The sequence below is a fragment of the Apteryx rowi genome, unplaced genomic scaffold (genome assembly GCF_003343035.1).
Source record: "Apteryx rowi isolate R43461 unplaced genomic scaffold, aptRow1 scaffold_91, whole genome shotgun sequence".
NCBI classification, from domain to species: Eukaryota; Metazoa; Chordata; class Aves; order Apterygiformes; family Apterygidae; genus Apteryx; species Apteryx rowi.
The window spans coordinates 640,226-665,840 of NW_020451216.1; the positions used below are offsets into that span (position 1 = coordinate 640,226).

Here is a 25,615-nt window from a genome sequence, read left to right on the forward strand (position 1 = left end):
TGACTCAGAAAAAAAAAATGTGTAAAATAAACTTTTTTGCATTATTTCATGCAGGGAGACCAATTAAGACATAGAGAGCGGTGCAAAACTTCAAGTAGCTTCAGTCAGTTGTCTGAGACTTCAGAAATCATGAGTGTTTTTTCAGAAATGCAACAAAATAAAGAGCAGAAAGAGGTAAGCATAATTTCTATTTTTATGAATAGGCTAGACATGAAAATTGTTCCAGTGGTTCTCTCATTCAGCAACGACGGGACAAATGGGTTTCTAAACAGTATCAGCTATAATCAATGTGGAAGACAGTGCATCTCTTGAAAGTAAATAATACTATAGAATGTGGAAGTTTGTGTCTCACAAACATCCATGGCTACCAGTATAACTTAATATATGATTTTGTACAAAGTGAGTCAAAAGGAATTAGTCAAGAAGCACACTTTCTTGAAATGTATCTAGTACGTGCTATTCATTTTTATAGATAACTGCTTTTGCTGCTAACCTTGGATGCAAATGTTTGTTCTCTCGAAATGCTTCCCAAACAACCATACATTTTCTGATCTAGAAACTTAGTTTATTCTAATACGATACATTTCCACATAAGAAAAGGTGAAGAATCATGGTTCACCTCCAAGTGACACAGAAAATTAAATGGAAGTTCAATGAGTCTCTGGATTGCTACCTCCAAAAAGCAAACAACTTTAATATAAACTGTTTTTAGATACAGTTGCCTAAACTTTTATTTAATCTAAATTACAGTATTTTGTTATATTAGGTATAAGTTTAAAAATATTAAAATATCCATAAATTTAAACCATTACATTTTTCTATATGCTGAAGGTTTTCTATGACCTTAAGTTAGTGTAAGCCAACATGGTAGTCAAAAGAGGCAGTCCTCCCTTACCCTGGCTTCTCATTCCTGTCCTCATGCCGTCCCTTTCCATGTTATACAGGGCACTGATACTTTTTAGCTGAAAGATTGCTTTCTTCTTCTTTATTTTCCCTGTTCCGTTTAGTTTTATAGGTGTGTAGGTTACCTACCAGTGACTACAGCTCTTCAAAATATAGAGACCGTGTGTTTCTTTCCTGCCAGTCTTTCCTCTCTTAAAGCCTTTTCAGATGTGGTCTGTATCTCTGCAAAAGAGAAGGAAATTGGAATGGTATGAGGCAGGGTGAAGCCTGAGCACTCCCAGTATACACACTGCCAAAGGAAAAGTTAAAATCTCTAATGTGAAGTGTTGGAGTGCATATGCACTCATAGCATAGACGTATCTGTTTGAAGGTACATGACTACACATTTACCTAATTTTGATTCTTAGTAAGCAGCTTCTCTTTTTTAAGATATGTTGCATATGCACGTAAACATGCTTATGGATTTTTGCAACCTTCCCTCCTTTCTTTCTTGTAAGAAAAGTGAGCAAGAGCCTAGCATATCAGTGCAGTCTGCATTTTGCAGCCTGTACACTTGATACCAACCAGGTTAAAGGACTCGGCCCTAAGGACACCTACCTTTCCACCACTGAGATGACTGTGCACAAACAGAACACAAAGGATTATGTCCTTAGGGGACGTGGAAGCAACACATTTCAGCAAAAGATTATAGAAATTCTTTCCAGAAGAAACTGAGTGCAGATAAACCTTAGTATATTTGCCTAATTAAATCTCTTCTAGAACTTTTTTCTCCCTGCCTGGAAGGTCAGTGTGGAAATCTAGAAGAAATCAAAAGAAAGGAACTTATCAAATAAAAGCCATGCAATCAAAGAATAGGGAACAGCGCTATTATTTGTAACTTTATTTTGGCAATTCAGCACCATTGAGATGATTTCTGCTCTACAGAAAATTTTTTTCTTTTTTTTTTCTCTATATAAGTTCCGCTTATTTTAAATCTGGTGGCCTTATTATGGAAAAATGAATAAATTCTCTTCTTTGTTCTTGTCCTGTGCAGAAACTTGATGTTGGTAGTTATTCTGAAGCCAGCACTGTGGATCCAGTTATTCCTATGGAGATGTTTTTCCAGGCTAAAAAGCCACACATACCTAAGGACTGTCTTGGAGAAAGTAAGAATCTGTTATTTATCACAGTGACAGCAAATAAGCCAGTATTCAGAGGTCTCTCTTTGTAACATTTCTAAATTGGCAGAGACTGTTTGCCTGACACACTTTTTTATACACGTAAAAGCTCAGGCAAATACATATGATGCCAGTGTACAATTGGAGCAAGATTCTGATGCTTGAACATAGGCATTTAGTACCCTATGAAATATCTGTGAATCACAGAATGCTTGAGGTTGGAAGGGACCTCTGGGGATCATCTAGTCCAACCCCCCTGCTCAAGCAGGGTCACCTAGAGTACACTGTACAGAATCGCGTCCAGGCGGGTTTTGAATATCTCCAGAGAAGGAGACTCCACAACCTCTCTGGGCAACCTGTTCCAGTGCTCTGTCACTCTCACAGTGAAAAAGTATTTYCTCATGTTCRGATGGAATTGTCTGTGTTTCAGTTTGTGCCCRTTGCCTYGCGTCCTGTCATTGGGCACCACTGAAAAGAGTCTGGTCCCATCCTCTCGACTCCCTCCCTTCAGATACTTGTACACGTTGATAAGATCTCCTCTCAGCCTTCTCTTCTCCAAGCTAAACAGGCCCAGCTCTCTCATCCTTTCCTCATAAGAGAGATGCTCCAGTCCCCTAATCATCTTTGTGGCCCTTCGCTGGACTTGCTCCAGTAGTGCCACATCCCTCTTGTACTGGGGAGCCCAGAACTGGACACAGTACTCCAGGTGTGGCCTCACCAGGGCTGAGTAGAGGGGGAGGATCACCTCTCTCGACCTGCTGGCAACACTCTTCCTGATGCAGCCCAGGATACCATTGGCCTTCTTGGCCACAAGGGCACATTGCTGCCTCATGGTCAACTTGGTGTCCACCAGCACTCCCAGGTCCTTCTCCGCAGAGCTGCTTTCCAGCAAGTCAACCCCCAACCTGTTCTGGTGCAGGGGGTTATTCCTCCCTAGGTGCAGGACCCTGCACTTGCCTTTGTTGAACTTCAGGAGGTTCCTCTCTGCCCACCTCTCCAGCCTGACCAGGTCTCTCTGAATGGCAGCACAGCCCTCTGGYGTATCGGCCACTCCTCCCAGTTTGGTATCACCAGCAAACTTGCTGAGGGTGCACTCTGTGCCTTCACCCAGGTCATTGATGAAGAAGTTGAACAGGGCTGGACCCAGTATTGACCCCTGGGGGACACCGCTAGCTACAGGCTTCCAACTAGAGTGCTGCGCCGCTGATCACAACCCTCTGAGCTCTGCCATTCAGCCAGATCTCAATCCACCTCACTGTCCACTCACCTAGCCCACACTTCCGGAGCTTGTCTATGAGGATATTATGGGAGACAGTGTTAAAAGCCTTGCTGAAGTCAAGGTAGACAATATCCACTGCTCTCCCCTCATCTGCCCAGCCAGTCATTCCATCAGAGGAATTGGTTAGGCATGATTTCCCCTTGGTGAAGCCGTGCTGACTACTCCCGATCACCTTCTTGTCCTCCACATGCTTGGAGATGGCYTCCAGGATGAGCTGCTCCATCACCTTTCCAGGGATGCAGGTGAGGCTGACTGGCCTGTAGTTCCCTGGGTCCTCCTTCTTGCCCTTTTTGAAGGCTGGGATGACATTGGCTTTCTTCCAGTCATCAGGCACCTCTCCTGTTCTCCATGACCTTTCAAAGATGATGGACAGTGGCCTAGCAATAACATCCGCCAGCTCCCTCAGGAAGGCAACTGTGTGGAGCTACCAGAAATGACTCAGGAGCTGTAGGATATCCCAGAGGGCCTGAAAAAACACTAAACACCTGTATTTAAGCCGCTAAATCCCATCCTTGGAGTCTGATTCAGTCTTATATTAAGATATCAGAGTGAAGGTGTCTATATATGAGCTAGAGCACATAGAGCACTTCTGAAGGGGCAGTTGGAGGTCAGCCAGGGTACGTATCTGGATAGCTAGTATCTTGAATGGCACTTGAGTCCTATGTTTAGACAACTGAATATGTCTGAGGTCCCAGGGTAGTGAATGAATATGCAGTCAATACAGCTAATGGAATTCAGAGGACTATACAGTTTATCCCAAAGCAGACACCTACATTTCATCACCTAAATGGCTCCTTAGACTCCATTGGCTTTAGTGGTTCAATCCTCTTGCCTTTACAAGTAAAGTGTGTATCTGGTGGAAGATAGTGAAGAGAAAATTTAGTAGTAATGTCTCCACAGTGCTAAGGAGTGATATAATCAGTAAAAATAATAATTCACTAAAGTACTAGAAAGGGAATATTTCTTTTCAAAACAAAAAGAATAAATGCAGAGAATAAAACCAGTAAGTTTTGTAAATAGAAGTAATGGCTTTTTAGATGAAATCCCTGCATAAGGGCGTGAGTGCACAAAAGCTTCTCTGCTTTTTCCAAGTATGAATTGGTCTGTTAAAAGAAATTACTTCTGCCTGCAAATGTTGTCTTTTCTATCTCCTTAGAATATTTCAGCCACAGCAACACTACCACTTGGGTAAAACAGCACATTCTTCATGTACGCCACAGAAGCTCATTTTAAGATGTCTTACACTTTTTAATATTCTGTGGCTCCACATTTTCCATGGAACCAATATGTTCTTCTTTTTCTTTTCAGGTTGTGTCCAATGTTTTTCGTGTTGTGTAGTGGATATCACTAAGTTTCCAGGAAGCACTTGGTGGAAATTTAGAAAAACCTGCTACAGAATTGTTAAACATAGCTGGTTTGAAAACTTTATCATTTTTATGATAATATTGAGCAGTGCAGCACTGGTAAATTTAATTTAATCTCTCAAACTTTGAACTAAGGGGTATAAGTAATGGAAAAGAATCATATTATTCTATTTCATTTATTTCTTCTCTCCCTCTTTCACATTTCTTTCCCCAAGGATAGATAAAAGTATGATAAATTTATCAAGTTGTAAGGCTTTCCTCAACTGGAGAAGTAGCATGATATTTAAATGTATGGAATTATTGGCTTCTTGATAGTTCTTCATGGAACTACTTTGTGTGCTTCATTAAGAGGCTAAGCCAGCGTTTGAAATTACTTAGGAAAGCTTACAAAAACAGATGTACCTTCAAATTTATAAAAACAGATTAACTACTCAATAAAAGCAGATTTTAAATCATTCAAGATTATCAGAATCTAAAACTGAAGATGTCTGTAAACTAGTAGGGTGACTTAATCTTTAATTGCAGCTCTGATTATATTTATTTTAATGAAGAATAAGAGAATTTTTATTTGATGTGCAAACATATTAACTAAGTTTAATGAAAGTAATTTCTTTAATAAAAATTATATAATATAGAAAGAACATAACCAACTAGTTTGAAACTGATGTCTATGGTAGATATGAGAATTATCCAAATAATATTTGTTCTGTGCACATTAGTTTTAGGTTGAACAATGGACCATAAATTTGAACTTTCTGCTTTAAACTTCCCATGGCAAAAAGCTCCATGGAAAATCTCTGGGATTCCAGTGAGTGTTCCTGTGTACTCATGTGGAACCACAGTGAAGTGAGGAAGGAAACTGAGTTATTTTTTACTGTACTGTAGGACCTAGCCAATTTGAATACAAAAATAGTCAGTATACACATACAAAATAACAAAATAATAATGATTTCTGTTCATCAAAGATTTATTGTGGCATTGAGAACTTCCACATTACCAAGATACTGTTGTCATCCAGCAAAAATATTCTACTTTCTGTTTATTTATGAATTTTTTTGATCATATGAAGTTTTCTGAACCAGCTATAATGAAGTAAATTAAATGAGATGGTGATCATAGAAAGAATGCGTAGAAAAGGACATGGTGAGTACTCAGAGCAAGGGAAGAGTTTAGTAATTAGAAGTTTGAAGGAGCATCCCTATTAATGAATGGGTGAGTTGATTAATGGATGTAGATCAAGATGATAAGATTCTTGGGTTGCCAAGGTTAAGCAGAGAGAGAGACAATGCTAATTGTCAAGTTTTCTCAGAAAGAAAATAGGAAATGGTAAATAGGATTTTGTATGTGAATGCAGTGAGTTCTCAATTTCCTATAGTTGAATTACCAGTTCTGTGGATACAGTGACAGCTTTGTTCTGTAGACATCTATCTTGCTTGTAGCACAATTGAATGGCCACTGCTTCAAAGACCACGTAGCTCCAGAAATGGTGTTACTGCTTTCTTACAGTGCAAAGCAAGAGCGCACAGGTACTGCCAGATTGGTGGTAACTGTGCATAGGAGTGTCTCTGCTCCCTGTTTTGTCAGTAGGAATATAAAACAGAAACACAGCGGTGATTTTATGCGAGTTTTTTAATTCAGGTCTCACTAGATCTAAACACCTGCTTACGMTCCTACTCCCTTTTATCAGTGACCTATTAGATTGGGCTTAGCATGTCATAGGTTCAGGAGAACAAATTGGGTCTGCTATAATGCCTGAATAAACATCTTCTCCCAAAGCACTGTGGACACACCACAGCAACCAAAAGTGTGTGCTTTTCGACCAATCTGAAAATGAGACTAGTTATTTCACAGTTTAGTTTTTAGCTTCTAAATATAAAAAAGTGGAAATTTCCTATAATTTATTGTGAAAACATTATAATAAACCAAACTGTATGTTCTTGTACCATTTGAAAATAATTTACCCAAAAACTACTGAACAGCTTTATAACTGAATCCTGAAATTCCAGGCATTTGAAGATATTTACCTTGAGAAAAGAAAAAAAGTTAAAATGGTCCTGGAATATGCTGATAAAATATTTACTTACGTCTTTTTTATGGAGATGCTTCTGAAATGGGTGGCTTATGGCTTCCAAACTTATTTCACAAATGCCTGGTGTTGGCTTGACTTCATCATTGTATGTGTAAGTATTATATTGAATTTGCCTTATGTCCTGAATTTTGAGGGTTACTACATAGAGAACTCCCTGTATAGTCAGATTATGAATAAACACAAGTGTAAAAGACAGTTTCCAAAAGCTGAAAATAATTGCTATCAAAAGAGACTGAAGGAAAAATGTAAATGGCAATTATAGATAATAATTAGAAGTTGCTTAAGAAAATTTTACTAAATATCACTATCAGTGAGGGCCAAGTTGGTTATAAAAACCTTTTCCATTATAGAGAGAGTGCAATTAGCAATCAAAAATGAAACTAAGATACATCAATTAACATAGAAAAATGTGAATCTGCTGGCAGCTTCAGCATTTAGAAATAGGAAAAACTAGAGTTGCTTACTTGAAGAAGAAGAAATTTAAATGGTAAAGGGCATATAAAAGTATTCTTGGAAAAAGCATTTGCCAGAGAGTTAAAGAGGTAAGAATGTATGTTTCACTCTGCAACAGAAGCAATCCTAACATAAAGAGAAATGGTGAAATCAATAGCGAGATAGAAGTCATACAGTGTTCAGTATATGTATGTATGTATTCTGGATTCAGAAAAAGTTAAATAATGTAATCTTGTCAGATCATAATGAAATGGTTTTTTATTTATTAACAATGCACTTGGAGGATGCTGAGTAGAATCTACTGAAGCTAAATATCTTAAAATAAGAATATCCAAATAGCTGGCTTCCAGGAGCGAGCAGATAGCTATTTCATAAGCTCTCTGGATTGTTAGCATTGAGATTTTTGAAGTACTCAATGCTTCAACAGAAAAATCTAATACTAAGTCAATTTAAAAAGAATAAATAGCATGACTCTAGCAATTACAGTTTTGTAAATTTAATAGCAGTTCTGATCAAAACAGGGGAAGAACATGAAAATATCCAATGGCTAGACAATGAGACAACAAATTTAAATAGGAAAGAGAATGGAAATTATAAATGGTGAAAAAAGCTAATTATTTGAGCCATTTAGTAAAGTTTTTTGTTCCTTTTCTGTCATGTGAAGATTTGAAATCATGATTGAATGTTTTTTAAAAATAACTTATATTACCACCTTATCATCTTAAGTTATAATCATGATAAGGAATTACTGGAAACACTGCTGAGACCAGTTATACAGAAAATGAGACTAATTTATGAGAATAATCCTTTCTGGCCTTGTAATCTTTGAAATTAACATAGTTACTAATTTGGTTGTTATACTAACATTTTAAGATTATATAAAATGATTGTGAAAAAAAAAGAAATGCATTAATTGGAGTGAAAGAATGCCATTATTCAAAAAATATCAGAACAAAATAAAGTAAAACTATATTACAATAAATTTGAATTAGTCATCAAAAATAATGTAACATTCAGCATGTGATTGTCTGCTGACACAAACAAAATAAACTTTTATATGCCATTTAATAATCTTAATTTCAATTCAACCAACACAGCTTTCATTTGTTTCCTGGGGGCTTCAAAGTGTTTCCAATGACACGTCACTTTGTTCCAATGGCAGTGCCTTGAAATCTCTCCGAACGCTCAGAGCCTTGAGGCCTCTACGAGCTTTATCTAGATTTGAAGGAATAAAGGTAAGGATATTAGTGTGTATGTGTAATAATAATACTACTACTGATAATAGCTACATTTGAAGTTCTTATTATGAAAAATACAATTTGATTCTCTAGTTTGGGATGTGAAATAGCATTGAAATGATTCGGATTTCCTACTTACATTGCATGGTTGTTAGTTTCAAAACACTCACAGAGATTTACAGATACAAGTAAAACAAGGAAATTATAATGTAATGTCACCACTGGAACATTCTTCTATATTTCCACAGTTTCGATGGAATGTGTAGAAAAAATTAAAACAGAATATTTTTTAGAATTGTACTTTTCTGAAACCTAGTTTTGGTTTTAACTTAGGCATGGAAAATTATTCTGAAAAAGTGAGTATGCTTGAAAAAAATAGGATCCATTTTTAATGACTTAGAATAGAAACTGTATGTATATTTATTACCTAAAACAAACTCACACAAAAGAGTTTTAATAAGAGGAGAAAACCCATATTGTGAAAGTTATACAACATATCAATATTCATGGCATAAGAAGTGTAGTAAGAAGTGTAGTATAGTCTTTTTTCAATTTTTTCTCATTGCCTAAGGCAGAAAGTTGGGACCTGGAAAAATTGATTCAGTAGTTCTTTGCTTCAACTGAGCCTATTCAATTTTTTTATAACTCCTTTTCATGACTCCCCTTCTTTAGAATGCTGTGATTGTATCCATTCATCTCAACAGATTTCTCTAGTCAGACTCCCTGCTCACATGCCAGATTTCAGGTTCTCCAGGGTGGTTTTAAAAGATAACGGACACCAAGTCTTATCAATCCTTTGCATACTTAAATAAGGTGGGATTTTCTTAGTAGGAGTGAGGATTCATCTAACCTACCTTTAAAAACTGCCGGCATCTTGCTCCAGAGAGGTTATCATGAATCTTTAAAGTCAACGTGCAGAAACAGAAAGTGCTATAATGCAATTCACCTGACCTGTTTTAGATCATAGTGTGTGATGAGATGCTAACATCAGGCCCCAGGAAGGATATGGAGGCCATGGTTTCCTGGAAGCCATGAATGACAAGAAATTGATTAGGAGCAACCAGCATGGATTTTTGAAGGGCAATTCTTCCCTCACAAACCTGATTGTCTTCTATGATAAGATGACTGGCTCTGTGCGTGAGCCACTCATATTCTCATATTGGTTGGATATGGTTTGAATAGGTAGACTACAAGATAGATGGAAAACTGGCTGAACTGCCAGATTCAAAGTATAGAGGTCAACAGTTTGAAGTCCAACTGGCCTCTGGTTACTAGTGGCATCCCACAGGGGTGACTACTGGGGCCAGTGTTGTTTAACTACCTTGTTAACAACCAGAACAGTGGGATAGAATTCACCCTCAGCAAGTTCATAGATGAAATTGGGGGACAGCAGTCAATACACTGGGGTGTAAGGCTAGTCTGCAGAGAGCGCTCGACAGACTGGAGATATGGTTTGCAGAAACCTCGTGAAGTTCAGCAAAAACAAATAGAAAGGCCTGCACCTGAGCCAGAACTGCCACATATGACTATATGGACTGAGGGCACACAGGATAACGAGCCGCTTTGCAGAAGAGGATCTGGGATGGACAGCAAGTTGAACATGAGTCAGCAGATCACCCTTGCAACAAAGGCAGCCTACCACAAACTGGGCTGTAGAAGCACGAGTCTAACCAACACATCAAGGCAATTGGCTCTTCTCCTCTCTTTGGCGCTTGTGAGACCGAATCCAGAGTGCTGAGTCTAGTTTTGGGTTCCCCAGTATAAGAAAGATAATAGCATACTGCAGGGAGACCAACAGAGAGCCACCAAGATGATTAGGGGCTAGAGAGGAGAGACTGAAAGACTTGCGCTTGTTCTGCCTGGAGAAGAGAAGGTTAATGAAGGATCTAATTGTTGTCTTTAACTGCTTAGCAAGAKCTTGCGGAGGAGACAAAACTGGACTTTTCTCATAGGCCCGCAGTGATAAAGTCAGAGGCAACAGACATGAGCTGGCAATAAGGGATATTCTGATTAGATATTGGAGGAAGAAAACCACAGTGAGTGTGGATAAAATTGGAGCAGGTTGCGCAGAGAGGTTGTTGAATCTCCATCGTTGGAGAAATTCAAAATTCTATTGGATAAGCCCCTAACCAACTTATCAAGGTTGGTCCTCTTTTGAGCAGGGAGTTGAAACGGATGAACTCCAGAGGTGCCTTCCAGCATGCATTATTCTGTGTTTTTGGTGTATGCATATCATCCAAACCCAGGATAGAGAGCTCAGAATCTTTTCAGAATGACAGCAACGAAACATCTCCAGAGAGACATTCACCATGCCCCACCATAATATCAGAGTGGTGAAAAGGACCTAAAAAAACCCTAAATTAAGGAAGTGTGCTGACCAAAATTACTTAGTCTTCCTTGAAAATCAAACTTCTCTACTTCATCTACCGTGTGCAGTCAACTACAAACAGTTATCAGATTAGGTTCCCTTTGTTATCAAGGGCAAGTTGTTGCTCTTACAAAACTCCTCCAAGATAAAATGTTGGGTTATTTGTGGCATTCTAGTAAATGTAGGTCATATTACCCATTCTTCCCTACCTGCTTTTTAGAGTCCATAGTTACTACAGATTCATTTTTATGTGTATTTTTTCTATCCAAGGAGGATTCTAGTTGCCAGCTGCTTTATTTCCTTCCACAAAATGGCAAGATAGATTCCATAGAATTACATGTTAAGACAAGCTTGAGGTTAAGCTGAAGGCTGTCTTTAAATTGGCCGTCTACTAGTTTCTATGGATGAGAATCTGCTATAGATACAGAAGAAGAAAAAATAAGTTCTTAAAAGTGGTTTTCTAGGAGGCTGTTCTATTGAATGTTTATAATTCATACAGTCTCTTCATTCATTTCATTTATTTAAGGTTGTTGTGAATGCACTCTTGGGAGCTATTCCCTCAATCTTGAACGTGTTGCTCGTCTGTGTTGTCTTCTGGCTCCTATTTAACATCATAGGAGTACAACTACTTGGAAAAAAATTTTGGAAATGCACACTGAAAGCTGGAAATATCAGTCTAATTAATACCAAAGATGAATGTAACAACTATAATGGAACCTGGGAGAATGGTCTTGTAAACTTTGATCATGTTGGAATGGGATACTTGGCTCTTCTGGAAGTGGTAAGTTAAAAAAAAAAACATGCTTAGTTTTGTTTTCTTCAAGAAAATGTGTTGAGCAGTCCTGCCATAGGACACCACTATTGCGTGTATTTATCTTACTAAAAATGTTTTTTTTTATTTAGCTTACATAAATATTTTTATATATATGAGCTGCTCACTTCCTCCTAAATAACACTTTAGCACATGCAACTTTGTGTTAAAATAAAGCACTTTGTTTCATGCCTTTTCAATAGTCTTTTAATTTTGGTAAGCATGCTAAGCATGAAATAATCTGCATGTTACTGAATTTAAAATTCTCATTTTCTTTAGAGTAAAAATCAGTCCCAGACTGGATGAGAGAGAGAATACATAATTTGGTTTATTTATAACTCTGTGTTTTCTTATTATGTAAGTCATGAAACATTTGGATGTGAAAGTATTGATCTTCCCAATACCAAAATAAGGGGGGAAGACACTTTCTTCTGATGCCTGCTATTCCAGTATCTTATCTAGATGTAATTCTTTGCTCTACATCCTCCAAAATATTCTAAAATTCTGCAGAGTTGCTAAAAACTGCAGGAGGGAATCATTTTCTGTTTGCCTTAGAATTTTTCTTTCTTTTAGAAAATATATGCTAATTAAACTGAAACTTTTACTGCTTTTTTCAAAAAGTAATTTATAAAGCAGTCAGTTTAAAAAGAGTTAACATTAAAAGACATTTCATAGGATTCATACTTAAATTTTATTATTACATTTTTTGCAGGGAATAATGTTAATTTGGGCTGTTAGTTAACCTCCAGTGAGCCATACTTCAAAACAGATCTTCAGAAGTGATGCACATTTTTTAATAGCACATTGCTCACTTTTGCACAACTCAACACATTTATATTTGCTCTACCTAATCTTAATTTTAAACTTTTAAATTTTTATTTTAATGAGAGTAAGCTTAATAGTACAATTTTTTTTCAGGCAACCTTTAAAGGTTGGATGGACATTATGTATGCAGCAGTGGATTCACGTGAGGTATGTCACTATAATGAAATTATCTTCTTTTCCCTTTTCTTCTTTCCTTTTTTTATCCATACAATTCATTTTTCAGTTTCTTCTGCAATATCAAGTCAGAAATACAAGCAAACAAGTCAGTGCCCTTGGAACAGCAAATACCTGGAAGTTAGACTAAGGAAAACGTAATTAAAATAGAGTACTCCGTACAAAACCCTACTATATCAAGATTATTAAGAGCAAGATTCTGCATTTCTTTTACAAGTCTGTGTTGAGAATAGAGTTCAGAGAAAGGTCCTGGAGGGATTGTGTCTCTGAAGAAAATTTCCTTCTTTTTTAAATGTGTACAGTGACAGTAAAACTGCATGCATGTTTAGCAGTTATTTCTGCAGATTTTCATTCCTATATTTGGTATACTTAATTTTTCTTTCCCGTTTCCATGTGCTGTTTCTCACTCTCTTACTAAGTAAAATTCCATGTGTTTTAATTTTTGTATGCTTGACTGAATCACAGTTTTCTCATTCATTTGCCTTTTCCTTATTCGTTCAAGCATTATATGCTTGAATATAGTAGCTAGTAATTAAAAATGAGATTGTTCCTTGTACAGCTGATCATAGTGAGCTGGCTTTTTAAAATTGCATCATCTGGGTTATTGTTCATGTGTATGATAGTTCACCAAAATTGTTTAGCCTAAATTGATTTTCTAATCTAGTCATCCGCAGCATCACTTCTGATTATAACTGATTTATATACTACTTAAGCTTAAGAATTTGCTAGACCTACATTTAGCTGTATGTCTTCGTTTATAACTGTCTTTACAAATAATAACAAGACAGTACAAGGCAGTTGTTCTACTTGTACATGTAAATAAAGGTTTAAATATTTAAAAATAATCTGGCCCTCCTGATAATAAAAAAGATCTGTTATTATAAATTGGAAATGCCAAAGCTGGTCTTATCCTATTCTTACCAACACTGTTTTCTTGTTTTGTTTTTTAACAGATAGATGAACAGCCAAAGTTTGAATCCTTTGTAAGCATGTATATTTATTTTGTGATTTTCATTGTCTTTGGATCTTTCTTCATGCTGAACCTTTTCATTGGAGTGGTTATCAGCAATTTTAACCAACAAAGGAAAAAGATAAGTACTGCATGAACTAATTCAGGGTCTCTTGTAATCCCATTTTTATTAAGTGCGTGCTAGTTTGACGTCTAGATGTCTAACATTTTTAGATAACATTTTCACTGGAGGAATTTAAAATAATATTTAGATTAAAAGTTTATCTAAAAGTTTTAAAGAGATAAAACAGAAATCTCCTAGCCAGCACATTCTTAGCCAATATTCACTGGTTTTTTTCTGAGCTTTTAGTAATTCATCTGTAAATCCTGTTTTCATGCCAAGCCCTTAATTCTTCCTGAGTAGGAGGAAGGAGAGAAGGGAGAGGGTAGTTTTAGGGAAGAGAAGCCAAAAAACTTCTTATATAGATTTTGCTACAGGAGAATGAAATTCTTTTCTTCTTTTTTGAAGATCCACTTTGGAGAACAGAACCTTTTTAGCTGAGAAAAAAACACCTAACAAATGTGTTAAGGACAATCAAAAACCATGACTGCTAATGACAGAGGTAGCCACTGCTTTCCTGGGAAGGAAACCTGAAGAGATCCTGCCAATGGGAACATCTTGTAAAGCTAGCTAAACTTAAAAAATCCAGTCTCCAATAAAGCACTCTCTACAGATTAACTTGCTGGGCTTTGTATAAATTTCTGCTATGAGATCCAAGCCATGCCCCCAAGATGAGGCCTTCTGAAAAATTAAAGGCTCCTTAAAGTACATGAAGCACTGACTGCTTCCACTTTCCTCCTCATAATAGGTTCTCAATTCTTTATATTCAATAAGAAATTGAAGACAAAATCTTGGAATGGAAGACACAGTCAGAGAAAAGCAAAGGTCAACCTTCTCTAGTATGCTTCAGCTTCTTCATGCCAGAAGACAATGCAAAGCATCAAAAGATCTTATTTATTATCAAGCTTATTTTTTGATGGAGTTCTCTCCCTGATTCATTTAGGGACTTAAAACGGGGAATTGAGTCAATCAATCCACTTGAAAGTATTAAATAAGCAACTTGCCCATTAAAAAAACACTCACAAAAAATTAACAACAGGGGGTTTCCAATTTCAAGGTGCGCATCTGGAAGACAGAATCTCCATAGGAACAATTTAGTTATTTCCACAGGCTGAATTATACACCAAGTGTTAAAGAGCTACTGTCTGTTGTAGAAATAGATAGCAATAAGGCACACAAGAAATTCTTCTGCTCTCTGCATTTAAACAGAAAAAGGATGTGTAGGGATTGAGGAACAAGAGTCCAACTTCAATTTAATAATTTCTTTTTATAAAAATGTTCCAACAAGCAGGAACAATGTTGTTGAGTAGCTGATTAGTCTGAATACATACCAGAAGCTGATGTGGATGTAACATGTTTTTTTTTTTTTCCTTTTCTCAATATATGCTATAAGTGTACTTTTTTTTTTCATTTCTTTGCTGCTTCTTGGGGATTTTCACTGTTGTTCATTATAATGAGGTTAAATTGAATTTTCAGAGGTCTTCCTAGAGTCATTCAAAGCGCAGATACCCTACTGAACATGTTTGTGTTACAAAATGCTGATCATTTAATGCTTTTATAATGAGTGAAAGAGGTTGCTCATGAATACTTGGTTCAAAGTGATTGCTGAGTAAAACAGATGGAGTAGATGGTAGTAGAATGAGGACTAGAAATTCATTGTAAAGGAACCCTGTAGAACCTGGTCCCAAAGTGCTTATTCATAATCCTCTATTTACTTGTTAACCAACTGTATACTCCACCTTTCCCCAAAATGTAAATTAAAAGTACTTGTTGCTGAGTCCATTTTAAAAATATGAAATGGATTTATAAAAACTTTAGCAAGGCTCTCACGGTTGAGGAGACTGACTAAGGCACATTCACAGGACTAGACATACATAATCAAAACCTGATCAGCTCTTTGGAATACATCTTTTCAAAGAACAAGGGAAAAAGGAAAAATATTGAGTAAACATATTGTCTCTGTGCTATTTTAGGTCCTACTTATGACGGCTGTAAGTTACTTTTTTAAACGAACATGCTGGTGTTTCTTTAGCTGACTGCTTATATTTAAATTGAACAACAGTATTCTTTCCCTGCACTTAGGTGGAAAAGATCTATTTTTGACTGAGGAACAGAAAAAGTACTATAATGCACTAAAAAAGCTTGGATCCAAGAAACCTCAAAAACCCATCCCAAGACCATTGGTGAGACCATCCTAAAGTGAATATGATAGAAGACTTATAGGTGGTGATCATATTTAAACTAAGCAGTCAGTCATCTGGATATACACATAAAAGTAAAATACTCATAAGAGCTCATGATCTTCCTTATTACATATAGTATTCTTTACAGTTTACTCCCTTTTTCTTAATTCCGTCTAATGAAGTCTTTATGTTGGGTATTAATTAAATACAATTTACAACCTATTTCAGCCTATTCAAATTTACAGCCTGTTCAATATTTATAAAAAGTTTGTATTAAGTATTTGCTATTCATAAGATGATTTTGGTTACTTAAGTTGCATGATATTGCTTCTGCAACTAGATTGGATTATTACAGGAGAGAATGAACAGTGAGTAATACATTTCCAGTGGCTGTTATTTACTTTTAAATGTTTTTTTATGCTTTATTTACTTTTTTATGCTTTAATTCTTATAGTTTCTTAAATTTAATTCCAAGCTTGAATTCACATATTAACTGTTCAGTTTTTCTTGTTTATGATTTTTTAATTAGAATTGCTTATACTAAAATGTTTGCTTCAATAAGTGTTTATATAAAAAGAGCAATCACAATATACTCTGAATGTTTTCCTGCTGTATAATTTTTTCTAAAGAAACATGGTTGCATGATACCTGAAAATACTCAGCAAAGTTTTGAGTGTTTCCTTTGAATGTCTAAAAGAATCACCTAAAAATGCTTTTGGTTGCTTATTGTTAATTTTATATTCTCTTGAATTCCCCTCCTAGGCACAAATTACTGATTAATATTTGAATCTAGACTGGATCTTAGAAGTAGCATTAATCAGTTCTTATCTCTCTCAACAGAATGTATTCCAAGGATTTCTTTTTGATATTGTATCACACAAAGCATTTGACATTACTGTTGTGATTCTCATCTGTCTAAATATGGTTGTTATGATGGTAGAAAATGAGAATAAGGACATCAAGAAAGTTCTTAATAATATCAACCGCTTTTTTGTGGCCGTATTTACTGGGGAAAGTATCATAAAATTACTGGCCCTAAGACATTACTTCTTCGCCAGTGGCTGGAACGTATTTGACCTAGCTGTCGTGATCCTTTCACTAATTAGTAAGTATAAACTGTTACTAGAGTAGATAGTGTGTCTTACCAATACTAAGCCAAAAGTCAATATGAAATAAGCATTTATATATATTGGATAGACAAATTCTAGGTCCATTGTGCTTTTCCAAACCATATTATAAGTGGTTTCTTCCTTATATATTGTGTTCCCTTATATTTTTGCAGAGTACCAAAAGATATATGGATAGTTTTTAATTTTTTTCTTAGAAAAGTGTGACTTTTTATTAAGTAAATTATAGAATAGCAATTTAATTTAATGCAGTTATGTCATCTCTTCGAAGTCATTGTACTGTAGTCGTAATGTTTTTATACCTTCAATTTACATGTAATCAGATTAACTATGGTTTTTCACAGTACAAGTAAATTCAGGTTAAAATACATTTGTTTGAAAAATGGGAAACATTTATTCCATTTCCAAGGGCTTTCTTTTAATAAGCCAGATTCTCAGGGCTGAGCTGGAAAGTTCAGGAAAATTTAGTTGCCTACCATCTTTCTAAATCTGGGCCACTATTTGTGAATGTTGAAAGTGTTATTAAAACAGGCTCGTTTTTGTTTTTCCAATTAGACTAGGTGTTCATCTGTCAGTTTCTCCAAAAAGGGTCATATATAGTTTTTGTTTCTCGTACAGTTTCTTTGGTTTGTGCTTCCTACTCAAGCTTAGGTTGTATCATAGAATAAAGAAGAAGACTGAGAAGAAAAACTGATCTGAGTTCTCTGCTTCCTTCTTAAGCACTGTACCCCTGTGCTATCCCATGAAACTCAGAAGAATGATGGCTTCTTCTTAAGTCTTCTGTTTGTAGTCATTTACATTACTACTGTATTGCTGAATGTACAATTTATTCTGATAACAGAATCATGGAATGAGCTGTGATGGAGGACTAATAGCGAAAGACAGTTTTCCTTTGTTTTTTCCCTGCTGTTTTTTGATCTCATTCAAATATCAAGCATTAATGAAAGTCTCACATTTATCATGTGGCTTGGACCTGTAGAAGAAGCAGCAATCAGAAAGCAGCTGGGAGACAATAATAAAATTGACATGCAAGCCACATAGCTTCCAGCACAGGAGTTGAATGGATTATAAAGGAGTTTTTAAAATATTTGAGCAATAAGTAGTTTTATCCCCCAAATTACAGAAATTTGAGAGCATGGCAGAGCATGTTCTTCCTTCTTGACAGGAGATTTTACAAAAGAATACTGCTTTGTAAGAGCTTTGTGTCAGGAGAAACTCCAGAGTAGTTCTGTTCATAATCTTGATACTTCTTTAACATTTAAAGGTATTCCATTTTGTTTTTCTTTTCCTAAGCTCTTGTATAAGCATTTACAGTATTGATAATGCTTTTTGCTGACATCAGTATAATGTGATCAGTATTACTTTTAACATCTCAAGCATAATTTATAACAAAATATGCATAAATATGGAATTTTCACTGATATGTGAAAAAAATTCACAAAATTTTGTTTTCTTTTTTTTATTTCAAAGGTATTGGACTCTCTGAAGCCTTAGAATCTTCCTTCTCTCCTACACTTCTGAGAATTTTTCGTTTGGTCCGAATTGGCCGAATTCTGAGATTAATTCGAAAAGCTAGAGGAATTAGAACTCTCCTTTTTGCATTACTGATGTCTCTTCCTGCTCTGTTTAACATTGGTCTTCTGCTTTTTCTGGTTATGTTCATTTATGCTATTGTGGGCATGACAAACTTTGCCTGTGTTGGCTGGAAAGATGGGATTGATAATCTTTTCAACTTTCAAACCTTTGAAAGTAGCTTGCTCTGTCTCTTCCAAATTACAACATCGGCTGGCTGGGATAGTCTTTTGAGCCCTCTGTTAAGTGGTCCTGATTCATGTGCTCCCAACTTAAATTTAACAAATAGAAAAGATATTAGCTGTGTAGATCAGACAGTTGGCATTACATTTTTTGTAAGCTATATCATTATATCATTTCTCATTGTTGTAAATATGTACATAGCTGTCATTTTAGAGAATTTCAGTGTTGCCACTGAAGAAAGCACAGATCCTCTCTGTGAGGATGACTTCGATATGTTTTATGAAATCTGGGGAAATTTCGATCCTCAGGCAACACAGTTTATTGAATATTCTGCTCTTTCAGACTTTGCAGATGCTCTGGCAGAACCCTTACGCATTCCAAAACCAAATACGATTCAGCTCATATCAATGGACCTCCCTATAGTTAGTGGGGATAAGATCCACTGCTTGGATATCTTGCTTGCTTTCACTAAAAGAGTGTTAGGAGAATCCGGGAATTTGGATGGTCTCGAATTACACATGGAGGAAAAATTTACGGCTGCCAATCCATCTAAAGTTTCCTACAAGCCAATCACTACTACCCTTAAAAGAAAACAAGAGGAGGTATCAGCTCTTGTTATTCAAAGGGCCTTCAGGAGATATTTGATGCAGCGTTCTTTGAAAAATGCATCTTTCTTACATCGCCTTAAACATTATAATAGTGCTGTCTTTGGAGAAGCAAGACATGAGAAGGAAGGTCTTACTGCATTAATGCTTAATGAAAATTATGGTTGGAAGCTAGATAAATCACAGACTACATCTTCCCTATCTCTCCCTTTATTTTATGATGGTATTGCTAAAACAGATAGTGATAACGTGGAGACCTAGAATTGCCCCTGCCTGCAGCATTTTTGATTAAACTAATATCAGTTATTTTCAGTTTGAGAAAATCTTTTGATCCCAGAACATAATATTCTAAATTTGCAATAATTATGTTAGCCTTTAAATATTGTGATTGCTCAGTTTTGCAAATGCTCCTCAAAACAAGTAAGATTTGAACAACTATGTCATAAATATCAGAGGAAAATCAAACCATGGAATTTTTTTCCTCAGCTACTGGAGCTGGTAAGTTAATTTTTACACTTGCCATTTTTTGTATTACTTGATATTTGTGTGTTTAGAGAAAAAATCTGTGCAAGGTCAATTAGAACTGTAATATGATTAATAAGCGCACAAGGCTATAGAACGATATATATCTCTTTAGAGATAAAGCCTGGCTTGTACAAATTAATTGAAAGTTTTAATGTAGCATACTGATTTATAGCAATATATTGCCTTACGTTTGGTTTGAAAAAGTCAGTTATTGTAGCAAAATGAAATAATTACTGTAATGACTGTAAAGGAAATTACTCAAGACGACAGTTAAATGTAATTAGCCTCTAATTTTTAGGCTGTCTTCCTCCTAGAGCCTTTGGCAGGATTTGTTCATACTTAGGAATTTTTGAACTGTCTTTTACTTATGCACCTAAATGGAATTAGCAAATCATCCTTAGGTATCTGTGCTTGAAAGTTGTGTAAAACTTGTTTTCTGTATCCTTCAGTGTATGAAAGCCATGATGATAATGATTACTAAAATCAAAGGAAATTGTGCAAGGAGGTATTGTTTCCAGAAAATCTTGGAAGTCAATGTACGTAAAATTTCATCATTATACTTCATCCAAATGTCATAGAAATTATTACTCAGTAGTCTGAAAAAGACTTTATGATATATCTTAAGAGAAAACATTTATTAAAGTTAGTGGAAGTATTTCTTTTTCTCTAGAGTGGCTCTAAAAAAACATTTAGATATGAACAGTGTGTATTAATGTTACTTTTACTGTTTTTTTGCTGTACAGTTTGGTCAGGTGAAGTGATATGAATGAAATAGAACTGCTTTAGATTCTGTAATAAAGAATTCAGATACTTACATATTTTTGTCTGTTTTGTGAAAGGCATCTTAGTTTTATCCTTCACTTCCTTTTAAGACGTAATTATTATTAGAGAGGTAGAATCACATTAACATAATTTTTCAAAAATAGCACAAGAAAACTGAAAATGCCTTCTTCATTAAAGGGAGTCAGGAAAGAATTAGAACCTTCAGGCCAAAAACAACAGGAACAGTGAGGTAATTACTCATTTTTTAGTGTCATTTCACTTATTAAATAATATTAAAATATAACATCTACAGATATAGTGAAGTGTAAGCTATTTGTAGGAGAAATAAAGGCATGTCAAAGCTGACTCAGATCCAGCAGAATTAATGAGTTTAGATACAGGACTGTATGAACTGGCTTTATTACTTCCAGAAACAGCTTGCGTTCAGAAAAAGAATAAGGTCCTCAGATCTTTTAAGATAACTCAGAAAGGTGTACTCAGAATGAGCAGCACTGGTCAGTGCAATGCAGAGAGCCTTGGCTGGTCTGCTGAGGAATGGCTCGTGTCCAGCACTGTTTGCTTTTGCGCAAGTGATGTATAGTTATGCTTTTAAGGTGAAGCTATTTATTCTATTTGGTGTTAACTGGAATGAGCAGTCAGCTTTTGTGTTCAACAATCAGGTACCATTAGATGGCAGTATTTACTGTGTTTTAAAATATGGCCAGTCTTAACTGAAACAGATGTCAAACTTGTACACTTCACATCATATTAAATTAATTGTAAATAACATAGGAAGTAATGGCATAGCCCACTTTTTTCTGTCATGAGCTCTAAATTAGCCATGGTTCTCTGTAGGTGCTTGTTCCCTCAATGTGTTCTGTTTTTCACATATGACAGACTGACAAATCTTAATGCTTCATTTTGAAGTACTGCCTCCTATTAACATCTGTCTTCCTACTCAAGCAGATCTTCCAGGAGGTAGTTTCAAGCAGGAAATGTTTGTTAGGAAAGATATGCAAACTTTGTCCGTGCATACTGGAAAAGATGGAAAGACTGGAAGAGCAATATGAGAGAATTAAACAATAATAATATTTGATAAAATACCAGTATTTTTCTTAAAGCTAAACTGATCTTTACAATTTAAAATGATGTTGCTTGGGTACAACGGCAGATGCTGCAGCCTAATGCAGAATTAGAAAAACTTAAAAGATGAATGCTTTATTTCCTTTCTAGGGGCTATTAGGCAGAAACTTTGGACAAAATCACACCTGGCATAAACATATTCTTAGTAATTCTTTAACCTTAGAAATATGCAAAAGCACAGGAAATCACCACAGTGCATGTTACAAATTCTGACCCAATCCTTTGCAATTATTTAAGCATTAAAGTAGCTGTAGTGCCCTGTTGCAAGACTGAAAGGAGAATGATGATATCCACTGTTGTAGCTTCTTCATGCTTGAACTGCCCAAAAGCCGATTCAGCTGCGGTGGCGATTTAGAATTTCTTTAAGGAGATTATATAGTAGTTAGCTGATTACAGTGAACAGGTGGGAGTTTCTGAAAAATCTGGTATCTGGAACCGTGAATTCCTCCAAGTATAATTGCCTGGACATATGTGAACTTCTCATGGTGGTCAGTCTTGCCTGGAACACAGTGGAAGAACATTCCTCTCTATTTGTGAGGTTTGAGACTTGAATCAGGGGACAGCACAACTAAGAGAATATTGTATCCCTCCAATTAGGAAACACCAGGCAGGTAAAGCTACAATGAATATGCAAGGCCTAGCAACCATGTAATATGTATCAACAGTGCTTCTTAATAGCGGTGCAGAACTTCATTATTATATTTCCATTTATCAGTTTGCCTATGTAGAAATATTTAGCAACTGATCACTGGTAATTAAGGCTTTTCTCCTACTTTTATGATACCCCTGCATCCATGAAGAAAGGCTCAATGACAGTTTTCTGGAAACTGCACATTTACTTTCTGCAGTTTTTTAGTCACTGCTAACCTTGCAAGGTCTGTACCATTCATTGTGTTTCTTCACAACTCAGAGAAATACCACATATAGTTAAGTTATTCCAAAACAAATATTCCAGAAACAGCAACTCATCACTGCATCTTTTCCCTGAGCCTGCCAAAAGTTGCTGTTCTTGACGGGTATGCCATCTGCAACTTCAGTTCCCAAAGCCAGCAGCAAGGTAAAAATTCTGTGGCTTAACTTGAGAAATCCCTGCAGTTCATGTTATGTGGATGACACACCAAAATATGCTTTTCTACCTTGTAGTAGAATGGCTCTTCCCATAAGCATAGAACGCCCAGTGACTAGTGGTTTTACACAAAGTTCATTAAGTTATTACTACATATGATAGAGATCTGTTGTATTCTTTTGAAGTTAAGAGAACAAAGCTTTTGAGATTTAAGAACAAAGTTACAAAGATAGAAGAATTATGGTTAAATGCTATTGTTAATTACTGTCAACTAATAATAAGACTGACTTAGACTTTGTTAAGCAGACTTTAAAGGCTTACCTTTCAAAGTGGTCTCTCTGTTTTGCCTGTCAAGAAAAGGTTCTGCTAATTGCTTCAGAGAGATGAACAATAAAATGGGCCTGGTTCATGCAGAGGTACTCATCTCTTTTACTCCTCGGAACATGGACTACTTTTGGCATGAACACTTTAGCTCCATATTCTCAGAGAATCTGCTGGTCAGTAAGATCCACTCCAGCTATTAGTTCCCTTCTGGAATGATTCCTTGGAGAGCTGACTAGATGTGTTGTCGTTACCGAGATCAAGACCTAATTCACGAAGCATACTGCTATCCTTRCATACACGATCACCAAGTTGTGGGCAGGATTCACTCCAGTGGCCTTCTTTGTGGTTTCCCAGTCTTCTTTTTACTGTTTAGCATAAGCTTAACATACTGTCTACTAAGTCTGTGTGATAGAAGCCCTTGCAAAGACTGCCTGCTGCAAGCCAAAGCTTATGTGAATGTTAGCTATCTATCTTGACTCTTGTGGATAGATATTAATGTGGAAGGCAGAACTATTTGCCTTACTTTTTTCTATCTCTCGCTTCCCCTTTCTTCTCATATCTGAATAAAGGAGATGGTTTCTTCAGGTCATTCATAGGTTTGGGTTTTTTTTTTCCAGTTATAATATCTTACCAGTTACTGAATTCACAAATTCATAGTTATTAATATTTCTTAGTGGCATTATAAAAAATCATTGCCCACCTTGCATTTCATTCACACCAAGAATGATACAGCAACCTAACAGGAAATTAACTGAAGCGTGGAGTATCAGTAATCCCATTAACCAAGTCACTTATCGCAGTATCTCATCACAGATGCAAGATAAAGGTAGAAAAATGCCACAGATTCTGATGACTAATGGAACAACAGCATAATGATCCTTCCCATTTGTTATTCAGAAGAGTCATCAATTTCTAGCCAAAAGAGGACAGATGGAAAATGAGAGATTAGAAGAACAAGAAGTGGAACAACCAAAAGGTCAGATTGATTGTTTGGAAACAGCTGGCACAAAAGAAACCTTGAGCAGGAAATAGTAGTTAAGGAAAAGAGAATGGAAATGGATGGGGAAAAGGGAGGAACTTTGGACAGGAAAGGACTATCTGATGTGTTGAATACACACTTCAGGAATCACTGGCAATCACATGTCACATTCCATGTCTTAAAAGGTTGACAAGAACATCCATTATGCTTTCCTTGCCCAAAACAAGCACCACGTAACAAACGGAAGATTTTAGTTCCAGGGATTAAAACTGTACCGTAAGATGAAAACTGTATCACAAGAAAAGCAGTTTAGACCAAAGACTCCACCAATATCTTAGAGGTCTATATTCCTAGGAAATACTTAAGCAATTTCCAGCAAATTGCTTATGATTCATGCTCCACTGGAAGGCAAATAGTCCGATGATATCTGTTTCTTTGAACTGAAGGAAAATTCCTTCCTGATCCTTGATCAGGCAATAAAATATTTTAAGTTTTGCTTTAAACAGGCATTGCTTTTGAAGAGTACACACATGGTCCTCCAGTTTATCTCAGATTTTACTAATTCAACCACAGGATTCCAGTGCTGTACTACCAAGCAGTAGTCATAGATGACTGAGAATCAAATTCCATGTCCATTGCAAATTAACACATCTGGACTACTGAGTCTAGTTTTGGGATTCCCAAGACAAGATACTGACATACTGGAGCAAGTCTAGTGGAGGGCCACCAGGATGGTGGAGCACATGACATATAAGGAAAAGCTGAAGGATGGGTTTGTTCAGTCTTAAGAAGAAGAGGCTAAAGATTGGATCTTACTTTTGACTTCAACTACCTAATGGGTAGTTATAGAGAAGCTAGGGCCAGGCTCTTCTTAGAGATGCACAGTGATGGGGCTAAGCATCAACAGGCAAAAGTTGCAACAAGGGAAATTCTGATTAGACATTAGGAAAAAAATTCATAGAGTGGATAAATGTTAGAGCAGGTTGCCCAGAGATGTTGTGGAATCTCCATCCTTGTAGAAGTTTAAAACTTGACTGGCCAAGACACTGAGGAACCTGGTCTAACTTCAAAGTTGGATCTACTTTTGAAGATGGAGCTGTCTTAAGTTGGATTAGGTGACATTCAGAAGTCCCTTCCAAAATGAATTACTCCATGATTCTCTGACAGTGGCCATACACTTTTTAAACATAAGTATTATGGCCAAACAAGTCTTCAACAGCTCTTTGTATTACATGGGAGTCTGAGTCTATGCCAAGTGATTTCAGGGATGCAGTTCTATTCTCTCTGCATGATAGGGTGACAAATTAGAGTGTGCAAATTAACAAGGGGTTTCTTATCTATCCACCCCTGGGAACCTAGTGGTCGTCTGTCAACTTCTATAACATTGTGTCAGACTTCTTTCTGAGAATTTCTGT

At 36.2% G+C, this 25,615-nt stretch overlaps 1 protein-coding gene across 1 annotated transcript in view; it reads left to right on the forward strand.

Moving 5' to 3' along the window:
* The window catches only part of LOC112978281 (sodium channel protein type 5 subunit alpha-like), a 44,684-nt gene extending 25,022 nt beyond the window's left edge, over positions 1-19,662 (forward strand). Inside the window, exons 16-25 of the mRNA XM_026091591.1 lie at positions 1,937-2,048; positions 4,648-4,802; positions 6,710-6,917; positions 8,392-8,480; positions 11,378-11,632; positions 12,581-12,634; positions 13,615-13,756; positions 15,814-15,914; positions 16,755-17,019; positions 18,512-19,662. Of these exons, the coding sequence (XP_025947376.1) occupies positions 1,937-2,048; positions 4,648-4,802; positions 6,710-6,917; positions 8,392-8,480; positions 11,378-11,632; positions 12,581-12,634; positions 13,615-13,756; positions 15,814-15,914; positions 16,755-17,019; positions 18,512-19,662 (2,532 nt within the window). The remainder of the gene's footprint in view (positions 1-1,936; positions 2,049-4,647; positions 4,803-6,709; positions 6,918-8,391; positions 8,481-11,377; positions 11,633-12,580; positions 12,635-13,614; positions 13,757-15,813; positions 15,915-16,754; positions 17,020-18,511) is intronic.
* The last annotated feature ends 5,953 nt before the right edge of the window (positions 19,663-25,615 follow it).